This window comes from Rhinoraja longicauda, chromosome 17 (assembly GCF_053455715.1).
Source record: "Rhinoraja longicauda isolate Sanriku21f chromosome 17, sRhiLon1.1, whole genome shotgun sequence".
Lineage (NCBI taxonomy): Eukaryota > Metazoa > Chordata > Chondrichthyes > Rajiformes > Arhynchobatidae > Rhinoraja > Rhinoraja longicauda.
The window spans coordinates 28,737,902-28,754,066 of record NC_135969.1 but is presented as its reverse complement, the minus strand read 5'-3'; the positions used below and the strand labels follow the sequence as shown (position 1 = coordinate 28,754,066).

Sequence of the window (16,165 nt, the reverse complement as noted above, 5' to 3'; positions counted from 1 at the left end):
AACTGGCCTCAACTACCTTCTGTGGCAGAGAATTCCACAGATTCACCACTCTCTGTGTGAAAAAAAACTTTCTCATCTCGGTCCTAAAAGACTTCCCCCTTATCCTTAAACTGTGACCCCTTGTTCTCGACTTCCCCAACATCGGGAACAATCTTCCTGCATCTAGCCTGTCCAACCCCTTAAGAATTTTGTAAGTTTCTATAAGATCCCCCCTCAATCTTCTAAATTCCAGCAAGTACAAGCCGAGTCTATCCAGTCTTTCTTCATATGAAAGTCCTGCCATCCCAGGAATCAATCTGGTGAACCTTCTCTGTACTCCCTCTATGGCAAGAATGTCTTTCCTTGGCAAGAATGTCTTTCCATTTTCACTCTCGATATTGTGCAACCAGGTGTATTGTTGCACATTTAGGATTATCCCAAATCAATGAATGGCTAATAGAAAACACAGGTGCTGATGACTGTCCGGTCTCACCTGGGGAGAGAGCACAGGGGCAGAGTATCGAAGTCCTGTTGAACTATGGAGACGCACGAGTTAATACTTTTGGGGGGAGACAGGGGAAGGAGGAAGGCATCTGGGCTGTGATGGTGGGGGGGCGGGAAATAACTAATGTTGTACACTTGATGCACCTGAAAGATTGGGAACATTAAACACAAAGCATCAACAAAAGAGAAAATGAATCAGCTGCAAGAATTTGATTTTGTTTTTCCTTGTCAACCGTGCCTTTTATCTTATGCTTCAATGAATTCCACATGGGTAAATTAAACTGTCGTGTATAAATTGGCCACCTTTTCATATCAGTGATCCATCAATACGTGGATCCATCCATCATTCACTACAAACTTCACTGACGAGGAACCTTTCTCCAATCAGTAGTTATTAAAGATCCAATGCAGACAAGTATTTTTTCTTTTCTACTGTAGGTCAACTGTCATTACTTTTTTTAGTCATTGTAGAAAAAAGTGAATAAGAAAGGACACTCAGTCCCTCTACATCTCCATCCCCCACCAGGAGGGCCTTAATGCCCTTTGTTTCTTCCTCATAGCCAATTCCCTCTGCTAACACTCTCTTCCGCATGGTGGAACCTGCCCTCGCCCTCAACAAACTCTCCTTTGACCACCCAATTTCTCCAACTCAAAGGTGTAGCTATGGGCACTCACATGGGCCCTGGCTATGTCCTTATTCTAGGTGTACACTGGCCCAATCCCCCAACTCTTTCTCTGCTACATTGATAACTGCATAGGGGTTACCTCCTGCAGAACTCATGGACTTCATTTACTTCACCACTAACCTTCACTCAAATTCACCTTGACTACCTCAGACACCTCTCTCCCCTTTCTCTATCTCTCTCTGTCTCCATCACAGGAGACAGACTATCGACAGACGTCTATTACCAACCTAGCAACTCCCAGTTAGCTGGACTACATTTCTTTCCACCTTGCCTCTTGCAAAGATGCTGTTCTCTACTCCCAATTTCTCCGTCACTGCCCCATGTGACCCCAGGCTGAAGTGTTCCGTACCAGGACTGATATCCTCATTCTTCCTGATGGATTCCTGATATCCTCATTCTTCAGGGAATGTGGGTGCTCCCCTTCTGTCATAGATGGAGCCCTCCCCCCAGATGCAACAAGGACAGAGTTCATGGGAGTGGGGGAGCGAGAGCAGATCTATGTGACACAGAGACGACAGCAGTGAGGGTTCCATGAACAACAACGGGAGAAACTACATTTACTGCAGAAAGAGGACATCTCGGATATCCTGGTGGAAAATTAATCTTGGCAGCAGATGTGGTGAAGTGGGAGAATTGGAGAATAGGGAAGGTTTTACATGAGGTAGCTACAGAGAAGGTGAATGCACTGATTATCATTTTTAAAAAATCCATAGAATTTTTATATAATTTCAACCAAAATGCAGATTCAATTTCTAAGAAAAGAGGCAGAGCAAATTCATGGAAATATAGCCCAGTTAGCCTGACATCCATCACAGAGAAAATGCTATAATGTAACGTTAAGAATGTGGCAACAGAAAAGTTTGAATAAGATTGGGCAGAGTCAGCATGGAGTTCAGAAAGCAGATTCATGTTTGACAAATCTGTTAGCACTTTTTCAAAAGAAGTAATTTGCAGAATAAATATTGGTAAACTAGTTGATGTGTTTTTGGATTTTCGATAGAGCTTTGATAAAGTGCAATGGAAGGTTATTAAACAAGATTAGAGTATAAGTGATTGCAGATGGTACCCTGGTGTTGGATTGATTAATGGATAGGAAAGAGAGAGTTGGAATAAACAGGTCATTTTCAAGTTGAGAGCTTTGATCAGTGGAGTGCAGTAGGGATCAATTTATAGACCTCTGCCTTTCACAACCTATTGCAATGGGTTTGGATGAGGAGACCTGATATAATACATTCAATTGTGCTGATTATACTGAGCAGTGTGCATTGTAAGGAGGATGCAGAAAGGATTCAAAGATATATTGACAGGCTACATGAATGGGAGAAAACATGACAGCATATATTGTACAAAAGTGTGAATGTATCCATTTTGGCGGAAAAACATAAGGAAGTGCGAGATTGAATGGTGTTAGAGTGCAGAGGGCCATGGCTACCCTTGCACGCAAACCTTTAGAGGTTAATGTGCAGGTGAAGCAAGGAATTGGGGAAAACAAGTGTGATATTGTTCCTATTGCAAGAGGTTTTGACTGAAGACTGAATATGTCTTACCATCAATGTATTGGGCCCTGGTGAGGATGCACCTGGACTATTATGTACTGGTCAGACCTCCCTGCTTAAGAATATACTTGGAAGAGAGGGAATGCTATAATTATAGACCAGATTGATACTTGATATGGGGGGGGGGGGGGGGGGGGGAGGAGCTTGCCCCATGAGGAGAGACAAAATAGAGTGTACCTAGTTCATTTGATCCCACACACCTAAGATGTACAGGTTTGTAGATTAAGAAAATAACTGCAGATGCTGGTACAAATCGATTTATTCACAAAATGCTGGAGTAACTCAGCAGGTCAGGCAGCATCTCGGGAGAGAAGGAATGGGTGACGTTTCGGGTCAAGACCCTTCTTCAGACTGATGTCAGGGGGGCGGGACAAAGGAAGGATATAGGTGGAGACAGGAAGATAGAGGGAGATCTGGGAAGGAGGAGGGGAAGGGAGGGACAGAGGAACTATCGAAAGTTGGAGAAGTCGATGTTCATACCACTGGGCTGCAAACTGCCCAGGCAAAATATGAGGTGCTGTTCCTCCAATTTCCGGTGGGCCTCACTATGGCATTGGAGGAGGCCCATGACAGAAAGGTCAGACTGGGAATGGGAGGGGGAGTTGAAGTGCTCGGCCACCGGGAGATCAGTTTGGTTAATGCGGACCGAGCGCAGGTGTTCAGCGAAGCGATCGGCGAGCCTGCGCTTGGTTTCGCCGATGTAAATAAGTTGACATCTAGAGCAGCGGATGCAATAGATGAGGTTGGAGGAGGTGCAGGTGAACCTTTGTCTCACCTGGAAAGACTGTTTGGGTCCTTGGATGGAGTTGAGCGGGGAGGTAAAGGGACAGGTGTTGCATCTCGTGCGGTTGCAGGGGAAAGTGCACGGGGTTGGGGTGGTTTGGGTAGGAAGGGACGAGTGGACCAGGGAGTTACGGAGGGAACGGTCTCTGCGGAATGCAGAGAGGGGAGGGGATGGGAAGATATGGCCAGTGGTGGGGTCCCGTTGTAGGTGACGGAAATGTTGGTGGATGATATGTTGGATCCGCTGGCTGGTGGGGTGGAAGGTGAGAACGAGGGGGATTCTGACCTTGTTGCGAGTGGGGGGAGGGGGAGCAAGAGCGGAGCTGCGGGATGTAGAAGAGACCCTAGTGAGAGCCTCATCTATAATGGAGAAGGGGAAGCCCCATTTCCTGAAGAAAGAGGACATCTCGGAAGCCCTAGTGTGAAACACCTCATCCCGGGCGCAGATGCGGCATAGACAGAGGAATTGGGAGTAGGGGATAGACTTTTTGCAGGGGAGTGGGTGGGAAGAAGTGTAGTCCAGATAGCTGTGCGAGTCAGTGGGTTTATAGTAAATGTCCGTCACTAGACTGTCTCCTGTGATGGAGATGGTGAGGTCCAGAAACGGGAGGGAGATGTCGGAGATAGTCCAGGTATATTTAAGGGCAGGATGGAAATTGGTGGTGAAGTGCATGAAGTCAGTGAGTTCCCTTCCCTTCCTCCTTCCCAGATCTCCCTCTATCTTCCTGTCTCCACCTATATCCTTCCTTTGTTCCGCCCCCCCTGACATCAGTCTGAAGAAGGGTCTCGACCCGAAACGTCACCCATTCCTTCTCTCCCGAGATGCTGCCTGACCTGCTGAGTTACTCCAGCATTTTGTGAATAAACAGGTTTGTAGATTAATAGGCTTTGGTAAAATTGTAAATTGTCTCTAGTGTGTAGGATTGTGCAAGTGTATGCGGTGATTGTTGGTCGGCGCGGATTCGGTGGGTCGAAGGGCTTGCGTCTGCACTGTATCTCTCAAGTCTAAATCAGGCATTGCTGGCAGAGTTGCACAATGGCTACATTTTCCCCATGTTGGCAAGCCTCCCTTGAGGCACACATGCTCATGGTGTCTAGTTGCCTTCAGAAACAGTTGACGAATGGCTTTTCTTCAGGATAACCCACTGAGAGGTCATTGACCTGAAATAACCTCCCTTTCTCCACTGAAGCCATCTCATCTGCTAAGTATTTCCAGCACTTTCTGTTTTTATTTCTGCTTTCCAGAAAACCTGTTTTCTTGCTCTTCATTGGCATTTCTCACCTTCATTTCAGTCACTGCTGGCAATTGGTGCAGATGAAATTGCAAAATCGTTGACAATGAATAAATGCGAAAACAGTCTTTCCCACTGCATAACTCAAAATATTCACGAAGACCAAAAATATCCTGCAAATTTTCCCTCCTTTGTTACTCGAGAGCTTTAGTCAATAATTACTGGTCCAAATCGGTACCTTTACCTCTTCCATTCCAAGAAGAATAATCTTCCCTTATCAAGAGTGTTTGCCATTGAACGCTGAAGGTCCCATCATCAAATGCTGCTCAAGATTTGAAATACAGTAAAACTCCGATATCTACTGTCCTATTATTCAGAAATCCCGCCCCCTCCCCTGACATCGGTCTGAAGAAGGGTCTCGACCCGGGAAAGTCACCCATTCCTTCTCTCCCGAGATGCTGCCTGACCCGCTGAGTTTTACTCCAGCATTTTGTGTCTACCTTCAATTTTAACCAGCATCTGCAGTTTTCTTTCCTACTTTATTATCATTATTGTTCTAACCTGAAATATATCATTGTCTTTAGTCACAAAATGTTGGAGTAACTCAGCGGGACTTGCAGAGACTCTCGAGAGAAGGAATGGGTGATGTTTTGGGCCACGACCCTTCTTCAGACTCACCCGAAACGCCACCCATTCTTTCTCTCCAGAGATGCTGCCTGTCTTGCCGAGTTACTCCAGCGTTTTATGTCCATCTTCGGTATAAACCAGCATCACATCACTTCTTACACATTGTGTATAGTCATACAGCACAGAAATAGACCTTTCAGCCTACTATGTTCATGCCAAGCCTATTGCCCATTTAGACCAATCCCCAATTTTTCCATGTTAGATCCCTGTCCTACTAAAGCCTTGTTATCTGTCCCTGTCTAAAATCTCTCGTAAACATAGTGGTTGCGTTTGATTCCACCATTTCCTCTGGCAGTGGTTTGATCCGTGTTTTGTAAAGTTGCAACATAACATACCAACTTTTATATTTTGCATCCTGACCTCTCACCACCCAATTAACCTATGTTACTACTTTTAGGGAACTTGATCATGTTGACAAAAATTCTCTGCCTAACCTAGTCCCATTGCTTGTATTTGGCCCATGTCCCTGTAAACCATTCCTATCCAGGTACCAATGATTCCAAAGCACATTGGAAGAATTTAAAGAAATACTGGACCAAGTGGACCTGTTGGGCCCAAGCCTCTCCTGCATTAGTGCAGCACCCTGTCCTCCCCCCTCCCCTCTCTCCTCCCCCCTCCCCTCTCTCCTCAACCCCCCCTCCCCTCTCCCTTCTCCCCCACTCCCCCCTTCCCCCTCCCTCCCCCTTCCCTCCTTCCTCCCCCTTCCCTCCTCCCTCCTCCCCTCCCCCTCTAAACTTTAAAATGTGAATAACTTTAAAAATATAACACTGATTTCAATAAAACTACTGGCATTATCACTAAAGTGACAATGGTGAGTAAAGTGGGCCTAAAATTGTCACGCTATCATGTACCGTTTTGGCTGAAGTTCAGTCACAAACAAGATAACAAATGAGAGTTTTAGTATATAGATATTGCATTGGTATTATTATTTAATTTAAATCAGACAACTATAAGTATGTATAGCACTTCATGTTTTGGAACTGAAATCTTTAACTTAGCAAATGACCAATTGATTTCTGACAGTTTTGCACTTATGGGAGAGTGGAGGTCTTAATTAAGTCTCTGAATTGGGTCATGAACCCATCGTCCAGAGCCAGAAGCAAAGAGTGGAATTAGTTAGGAAAGTCTAATAAATAATTAGTTTTTTAAAGTGGTGATATAAATCTTAATTAAAAATGTTGAAATTACTAATTTTCTTTTGCAATTTTGGTTCCAGTTAAAAGAGTGACTGCAAAGTAGGTGAGCTTCTGACTGTTTATTTTGGATGACTCCTTTCAACTATCTGATTGTTGAACGTTGTAATGTGAAGGAGAATATAATGTGGTGTCTGCAACAGGCTTACAGGTTTCGGAACAGATCCACCTGTGAAATGTGAGATTCAGCTCGTGGGCTTAAATTGTCATCTGGAAAATTACCTGTTGAATTTGACATCTGATGCCAAGCTCATAAAGAAACCTATATAAGCATGATATTTTCATCTTCACTTGCAAGGTACAAATGGTAGTAAAAATGACTGTGTCAGAATCAAGGAGTATCGTTTCAAATCGTTTCTCATGCAGATCGACCTTTATTACAGATACTGCCTTGTCTTCACCTCCACTGATGTTATCTTATTATTAAGGAACCCCTGATGTGGAGCCAATTCAAATATACCAAGCACCAGCGAGGGTGCCTTAAATCAAAGATGATTTGCTGCTGCTTGTTGGTGCTAGTCTAGAAATGTTTGATCCTGTCTGATATCAGAAGCTAAGCCCCTTCGAAATGCCCTGTGTATTGGGTCTACCGAGAGATATTGCAGCACCAGGGCACTTTGACCAAGAACCTCCTCTGATTCAAGCATTTTAAATGCCACAATGGCTATCGTGTCTTCTTTCACCTTAAATGGCTGCCATCACCCTTTGCTGAGAAACATTGCCGACCCATCCTTTGCATCTTAAACGGATGTTACATTTTGTCCTTATTTCAAATCAAACTCACCACAGCAGGTCCAGCAATTTGGACAAGCTTCATATTAAGAAATGGTGATTGAGGTTTACCGCCTGTAAGCAACATTTGCACTTTTATAGATTGTCCGTGAGGCAAACTATTCCCTCACGTGGAATCTCTCCACACCATTGGCAGAGGGTCTGGGGTGGCACAATGGTAAAGGTGCTGCCTTACAGCGCCAGAGACACGGGTTCGATCCTGACCATCGGTGCTGACTGTACAGAGTTTGTTGTTTCTCCCTGCGACTGTGTAAGTTATCTCTGGTGCTCCAGTTTCCTCTCACACTGCAAAGCATACAGGTTTGTAGGTTAATCTGTTAATTGTAAATTGTGCCCAATGTATAGGATCATGCTAGTATATGGGGCGATCGCTGGTCGGTGTGGACTCAGTGGGCCGAAGGTTTCCACACTGTATCTCTGAAATCTAAGAGGGTGAGGAATGGAGAGGAAGAGGGAAAATCAGGGTGAACATCTGCAGTGAAAGTGAGCCCCAAGCAATGAAACAACCCAGCTGATCCCTGTTCACGATCAAGTTCTATCTCAGCACCAGCAGTAGAGTTACAGAGGTTAGAGGATATGGAGCTGGGATCATTGGTAATGTTATTGAAAGCAGGCAGTAGTGAGAAGGTGAATAGTCTACAATGGTTTATATTCCCAATGGGGCAAAGGGGGCAAATTGCTGACTGCATTCATATATGGGCAAACAGGGGTAGAAAAGAAGAAGGGGTTAATGGATCTCCAGGTGGAGAGCCTCTGGTGACCTAAGAGAGGCCGATTGTTCCCCACACTGTGGCTGGCTCGCAGTAGTAGTGAGGCCACGAATCAAGATGTCTATGCCCTGAAGACAAGGGGACACATGTTCCAATCTATCCTCAATGGTGCTGGCAATGATATTTTTCATACCATAAAAATCACAACATGAGAGTTTACAAAAAACATCGTCCCAGCAACTGCCTTTTATTAATGCAGGACTCATGACTATCAGTGGGGAAAACACTCCTGGCTCAAGGAAGTGCTCACAACAGGTTGTTAATCACAGTGGAAATGGTCCAGCTACCAGGTTTTTCCATCTTACAGGGAGAAACGTACATTTACACTGCACCGCTCGCTGCCTCAGTCATTGACGTACAAAGATTTTTGTGATGGGAAGAAAATCCTTCACACACTGGAAGGGAGGGAGCTGGAGAATTTCACAGAATTAGAACTCGGCATGAAGATCTTAATGCATGACCATTGATGACTTTTAATTGCAAAGCAGCAAAGGATATGTAGAGTGTCTCAGTCGCACAGAATAAATAGCCAGTCAGTGAAATTGTAATTTATATGGCTATTCAGAAAATTCTATTTGAAGCTATTTGAAAGAATGTACAATGGCCAAATGGGATATGTGAAATATATTTGCAGGGCCCTGATAGCATCTCCACAGTCTGCGTAGCAACTCTGGTATTGTGTCCTGAGCCATGTTGCAGGCAAGTCACGAAACAAACTGATCTTCGTATAAAACGCCTGTCCTTTCTGACTGTTCTTCCATGTTGCACTTTTGTCTGTGGCTCTGGTGCTTGTGAGTTTTACTCACAAGGGGGTGCAAGGGAAAGAGTTGTGGAACGGTGCGTGTGGGGAGAAGTGAAAAAAATCTTAATCTTTTCAATGTCCCTGGCCTTCTTTGCAATAGAACAAGAAATGGTGGATGGTACACCAACTCATTCAGCTGAAGGGTTAGCTCATTATCCAGGACAATGTATGAGATAGGGACGATTTCAAACATAGTGGCTTAAATATAATCAAGCCTGGGTTAAAACCCCATATATGGAAGATAGAAAGTACAGCACAGTAACAGGCCCTTTGGCCCACAATGTTTGTACCATGATAAACTAATGGCCAAGATAAACTAATCGCATACCGTAGACACAAAATGCTGGAGTAACTCAGCGGGACAGGCAGCATCCCTGGAGAGGAGGGATGGGTGAAGTTTCGGGTCAAGACCCTTCTTCAGACTGATATGATCCATATTCCTCTATTCCCTGCATATCCATGTGCCAATGTAAAAGCCTCTTAAATGCCACTTTTGTGTCTTCTTCTACCACTACCCCTGGCAGCATGTTCCAAGAACTCACCACCTTCTGTTGAAAGAAAGTTGATGCCGCTCATATCTGTTAAACTTTGCCCCTCTCACCATGAAGTTATGCCCTCTTTCTTGCCTTTGATATTTTTCACCCTGGGGGAAAAGGTTCTGACTGTCTACCCTATCAATGTGTCTCATAATTTTATGTACTCCTATCAGGTCTCCCCTCAACTTCTGGCAATCCAGATAAAACAATCCAAGTCTGTCCAAACTCTCCTAATACCTAGAAGCTAGCAATCCCGACAGCCTTCCGGGCAAACCGCTTCTACACCCATTCCATAGCTTTCACATTCTTCTTGTATTGGGGTGCCCAGAACTGCTCGCAATACTCCAAATGTGGCCGAACCAAAGTGCTATAAAGCTGCATCTTGACTTGTACTCAATGCCCCGACCAATGAAGACAAGCATACCTACGCTATCTTTATGACTAACTACTTGTGTTGGAATTTTAGGAAGTTATTGATTTGGACCTCAAGATCCATCTGTAAAAAAAAAATGCTGTTAAAATGGGTCTTACCATTAATTACATAATTGCCCCATATATTTGACAATTAAAGCATAATGCTAAATAAAAAGCAGCTTTCCAATGAGCTGGACTCCATCAGGCAGGTTGCTGACACACTGAGCATGGCATGCCTTTGATTTCATTTGATATATTTGTGCTGCAACAATAGACTTGATTTGGTGGGTTCTATTTGATAAGCATCGTCGAAATTTCATGTTGCCAGTTTGGATTACAGGTTGTGAGAGCTGTATTCAGTTTGTACCATGGGAATTGAACAATAGGAAATGTGTATTTTGTTCATTTGTACCAACAAAGAAAACTCCGATTTCCTGAGTCAATTCTTAAGGAACTGTACATCTTGGGAATTGTTCATTTTGATAATAAACATTTGCAAAAAGTGTTCATGTGCTGTAAAAGATAAACATTAAACAAAGAAGACGGGTACGTCAGAGTTATGTTGTGGAAATGTATCTACATTTATTCCTAGTATACATCACTATATGATTTACTGTGCACACATCACGCCTCTGCTTTGCGGAAACAAGGATCAAAACATTATCATGGAATCATTTTGTCACCATTGAAGGAAATTACACACCTGTAGGGAATTGGGGACAGTTAATTTACTTTAGAGATATAGCCGACTATCGATCACATATTTACACTGGTTCAATATTATCCCACTTTCATTCGCTCTCTATTGTACCAAGGCCAATTTTTAACCTACAAACCTGCACATATTTGGGATGGGCCAGTGGAAACCAGAGCTCCACTCAGACGGTATCCGAGTTCAGGGTTGAACCCAGTTCTGTGGCGCTGAGAAGCAGCAGCTCTTCCAGCTGCACCACTGTGCTGCACCACTGTACTGGATTGCTCAACATTAATTTATGTTGTAAGGAACACGAGTTGTGGACAGGAGCAGGACAATGATGCCATCAACTTCTTACATTTTGTTGTTAAAGTTCCTTTAACACAGAAGCATATCCTAAGATGTATCTTAGAGATCGAGGGTTGAGGCAACGAGTCCAGGAGAATCATCAAGGTGTGTGAGGCAGAAAGTTAGATGTTTATGCAAATATAATTTCAGATTTGGCAATGTTTAAGAGATGGGAATAGACAGCCTTTTGGGATAGAGATCTCTGGGATTGGTAGGGTGGGCAAGGTTGAAGTCAGATGGCAGCCCTGCATTTGGAATGGCACTGTGCATGGATATTGCTGCAATTGAGTCCACAGCTGTATGCTGAATCTACCCTCATTGTCTGTACCAAACATGTCCATTGTATATGAACTTATTATTCTTTGAATTAATTTTGTTTTGTCAAAGTGTTCTTATGACATATACAAATTGACTTTGTTCGATATATTTCTGAATTGAGTGATGAAACTGCAGATGAATCTCTAATTTCTCTGTATTCAGGCCGTGTTTGACTCAAAAATCAAAATGAACTCCAACAGTGAATTCACTTAAATATTTTCACAAAACAATAGATCAAGAGATGACTGGGGTATATTTGCTGAAAGGTTGATTGCGATTTCTGGACTTGAAATCTCAGAGTTCTTTTGAGCATGCATTTTTCTGTGAAAGACTTTGACAAACTTGGGCTTTTAATGCATTGTGATCTCTTGTTCAGAGATACTGCGATTTTTTCCTCTGCGAAACTTCAAAAGGCTCTTTGAAGTAATTAATCTGTGTCACTGCTATTGGGTTAGAATGCTGCCTTATCAACAGACATTTCCCAGCACTAACTTTTATCTCACTGCTTTCCTTGCAGGCCCGGCAGCCAAAAAGAAATACGTGAGCTACAATGACCTTGTAATTTAATTGCTACGACCTGAAGGGGAGGTCGGGTTCTACAGGCATCTGGTCATTCATCTGGCACAGGCCTCCATGTGCCCTACTGCCTACTGGTGGAGGGGCCTGTAAGCCAGGCTTTACCTCAGAGATTGAACACAGAAGACCCGAGTGTTTGATAAGCTCCATAAGAAACAATTCCTTCAAACCACCATTGGACTAGCAAGTCACTGGCACTGTTGTATTGCTATTTGCGTGACCTTGCGCATCAGTCAGAGCTGAGACCAATGTATCTTTTCGTGTGGGCAAACTGCAATGAGCAAGCGAGATCTCACAGGGCCTATAAAGTCTTTGAGTGTACTTCCAGACTGCAGTTTTTGACAGAGAAAAAAAAAATCCCATCTATATAGTTTGTGAAGTTTTACGTGGTGCATCCTTGTTGCTTCTGTTTCACTGTTGCTTCCTGAATGCAGTCACACTTATTAATTGGTCTTGGAATTACTTGTTTAGTCAACAGTTCATGTCTTGTTATGTCCCCTATGGAGCTGTGTGATAAAGGACTATGAAAGCATGTTCATTTTCTCCAGTTTGTTTGTAACCAGTATTGACAATCTTGCTGCTTATGTGCCAATATTGTGAAATATTCTTTCATCCAAATATGATTTTTTTTTTTTCTTATGGTCACTTGTTAATTGGAACAAATTATGTGTTATTGTCAACAAATGTATTAGCACAAGAAATAAACCCATTTGGATTAATTTTCTATTCATGCAAAAGGTGTTTTCTGGTATTATTCTATTGTGATGAATCCAGCAGAAATAAAGTGAAGATGCATCAATGAATGAATTAAAGCATGAGTAGGCCACTGGGTTTCTCAAGCCCCTTTCTGTCCTTCAATAAGAATGGTGATCACATTGCATTCTTGTCCATCCACAATAACATTTGACCCCTGCAACCCTTGCTTATAAAAAAAAATCCACTTTTACTTTAAAAATATTTCAAAGACCCCTTGAGGAAGAGAATGCCATAGACTTGTGCCATTCAGGGAAAATGGCTTCATTTCTGTAAATGGGCAAATAATTATCTTTAGAAAGTCTCCTCTTACTGAGAGCTTCCCCTTCAAAGGAAACAGCCTCTCTATACCCATCCAATCAACATGCATTGAGAACTAATACGTTTTTAATTAAATACCCCTTTGCCTTTCTAAATTCGCGAAGACAAGTCTAAATCTTATCTTTCTTCACAAGACATCCTTCCTCTGGCAACTTTGAACTACTTCCGGCACATCAAGCATTGATATTAGCAATTGCTTGAGTAACTGCCCTACCCTACGTACAACATATTTAGTAGTTTATCATATTTGCTGCTTTGTGGATAGCTTGTCCTAAAATCTGGCCATTTGCTAGAAAGATGAAAAGAACTGAATAGCGGGGCAATTAATATTTGGAAGCGGGGTGAGCCAGCAGTGCTGAAGGCACAGTAGAAATTTTGTCTGCCCTTTCTGATGGACATAGGAAAACTGACATCTCTTAATCATCAAAAACTAGCCCTCATCATTGCAACGTGAGCAACACATTTCAGCACACTGGGGTGTCAAACAGTGTAGACCAGGACCACATATGACAAATTAAAAAGCCTATGGGAACTAGGGAGAATAATTGAGGCAGGGTGGCCTTCCTCATGATTAAGGATGCAATTGCTCTTTTGAAAGAAAGGATGTAATTTGAAGGATCGAACAATTGGAATGAATAGGAAAGAATTTAAAATTGAAGTCGAAGTTATGTAAAGAAACACAGAGCTGTAAACATAATGTACAAAATCATGAATTAGATAAGCATGTAGAAAAAACAAGACTGGTTTTAATAGAAGAGCAAAGTTAAATTTAGGATCGTGATTAACTCGTTAGAAAATGCTGGATTTTCTCGAGCGTGTTCAGACATTTGTTTGGACAATATTACCTCGACTCAGAGAAGAGTAAGTTAGGGCACTAAGTAACATTGTAACTGAAGATGAGACAAGAGTGACACGATTGAGTAAATATTTTCGATCAGTACCAAAAGAAAGATGAATTTCATTTATGCTCCTTCGTTCACAAACTCAGGAAGCCCTGACATACTTTATAAACAAGTAAACACTTTAAGTCTACTGTAGTAAAGTGACATCCAACTACACTGAAGCCAAAACTGTAACTAGAACACTTAAACATACAAGGAGATAAAGCAATTGTAAAGTGAAGGCAGTTGTTCATTTCACACGTCAATGTGACCTGATTTCCTATCTCAACATGGCATTAGCAATTAAGAATTTTTATTTTTTGAAGAAACTATTTAAACACACAGAATTAAAAAATCTGAGTCTCATATAGGCTGAGATTCAAACACAAATGACCCAAGGACATAATTTATGTAACTGTTTTCACCAACAGATAATTTAACATTTAAATATTCACTTGGAGTAGGAACTTTTGATAACCTAAGAGTTCTTCATCACTGCAAGAGTTTTTTTTAAGATGATAAGGACTAATCAAATCTGAGAAACTCATAGACCTATGGTACAACGAAAAGGGAGTAATTTGCGTTAATCCAAATTGTCACGGGTGTGATGTGTGTCATTAATAAAAAAAGGTGATTTGGGGAAACTTGCAATGGAACTGTAGATAGGGGTGATCACCTGTGTGAATGGGAACACAAGTTCCTCCAAGAAATCACTGGAGTGAACTAATGTTCAGAACCAGAGTTAGAACAAAGTACATGCAAGCTGAAATTAATTTTGCAGTTTAAGAGTTAAAGCTGTTTAAGGATGTTAGAATACAAAGGTCATATTAGTGCATGATATTTTGTACTGTTTTATATCAAATAATCTTTTGTAGTTGTAAGATTTTATGTTATATTATTTGTAGTGCTTGCTTTTATATTTTATTTGTAATGTTTACTTAGTGGTAATAAACTTATTACCATAATAAACTTATGAAAGATTTTTGGGTTGTGATGCTCTGAGACGTCTGATTGCAGTAACACTGTAAATTGTCCCAGGTATTTAGGATAATGTTAGTGTGCGGGGATCGCTAGTCGGCCTGGACTTGGTGGGCCGAACGGCCCGTTTCCGCCCTGTATCTCTAAACTAAAGGGAAAAGACGCAAAGCAAATCTGAAATGGTGTAGAAGGATGCAGCAATAGTGAGAATTATAGTGAGAAAGTTGCCATCAACTAGATAGGAGTAAGAAAGCAAATGTGGAGACTTGTAGCAGTTACCTTGAAGCAGAGGCAGTGCAGTTGAAGTGTGTGAATAATTGCAGCAAGATGTGGATGGTGAACAATTGAAGGTTTTATGAGTATAGGGATTCAAAGTCAGCAATTGTAGTGTTGCAAGAGTAACGGGATCTGAACAGCCGCAGCAGAAGGTACAGTACAGGGAGGTGTAATCCTTGGGATGAGGGGTGTAGAGGAGCAGAATGCTTAGACACACGACGGAAGAGAAAGCTTTTAAAATGCACAGCAGAATGAAGAAGCATAAAAGAGACAATAGAAAATAGGTGCCATTCGGCCCTTCGAGCCAGCACCGCCATTCAATGTGATCATGGCTGATCATTCTCAATCAGTACCCCGATCCTGCCTTCTCCCCATACCCCCTGACTCCGCTATCCTTAAGAGCTCTATCTAGCTCTCGAATGTATTCAGAGAATTGGCCTCCACTGCCCTCTGAGGCAGAGAATTCCACAGATTCACAACTCTCTGACTAAATTTTTTTTTCCTCATCTCTGTTCTAAATGGCCTACCCCTTATTCTTAAACTGTGGCCCCTGGTTCTGGACTCCCCCAACATTGGGAACATGTTTCCTGCCTCTAACGTGTCCAAACCCTTAATAATTTTATACGTTTCGATAAGATCCCCTCTCATCCTTCTAAATTCCAGTGTATACAAACCTAGTCGCTCCAGTCTTTCAACATATGACAGTCCCGCCATTCCGGGAATTAACCTAGTAAACCTATGCTGCACGCCCTCAATAGCAAGAATATCCTTCCTCAAATTTGGAGACCAAAACTGCACACAGTACTCCAGGTGCGGTCTCACTAGGGCCCTGTACAACTGCAGAAGGACCTCTTTGCTCCTATACTCAACTCCTCTTGTTATGAAGGCGAACATTCCATTGGCTTTCTTCACTGCCTGCTGTACCTGCATGCTTCCTTTCAGTGACTGATGCACTAAGACACCCAGATCACGTTGTACGTCCCCTTTTCCTAACTTGACACCATTCAGATAATAATCTGCCTTCCTATTCTTACCACCAAAGTGGATAACCTCACACTTATCTACATTAAACTGCATCTGCCATGC

General features: G+C 42.4%; 1 protein-coding gene across 6 annotated transcripts in view; it reads left to right on the top strand.

Annotated features, from left to right (window-relative positions):
* LOC144601908 (metabotropic glutamate receptor 7-like) overlaps positions 1 to 14,750 on the top strand; it is a 489,446-nt gene extending 474,696 nt beyond the window's left edge. For 5 of the 6 annotated variants that reach the window (XM_078414451.1, XM_078414452.1, XM_078414455.1 and 2 more), the window contains one exon: positions 11,812 to 14,750. In XM_078414451.1, the coding sequence (XP_078270577.1) occupies positions 11,812 to 11,861 (50 nt within the window). In that variant the 3' untranslated portion in view covers positions 11,862 to 14,750. Of the gene's footprint in view, positions 1 to 6,643; positions 6,667 to 11,811 lie in introns of all 6 variants that reach the window. The other variant, XM_078414453.1, reaches the window with a different exon arrangement.
* Positions 14,751 to 16,165: the final 1,415 nt, after the last annotated feature.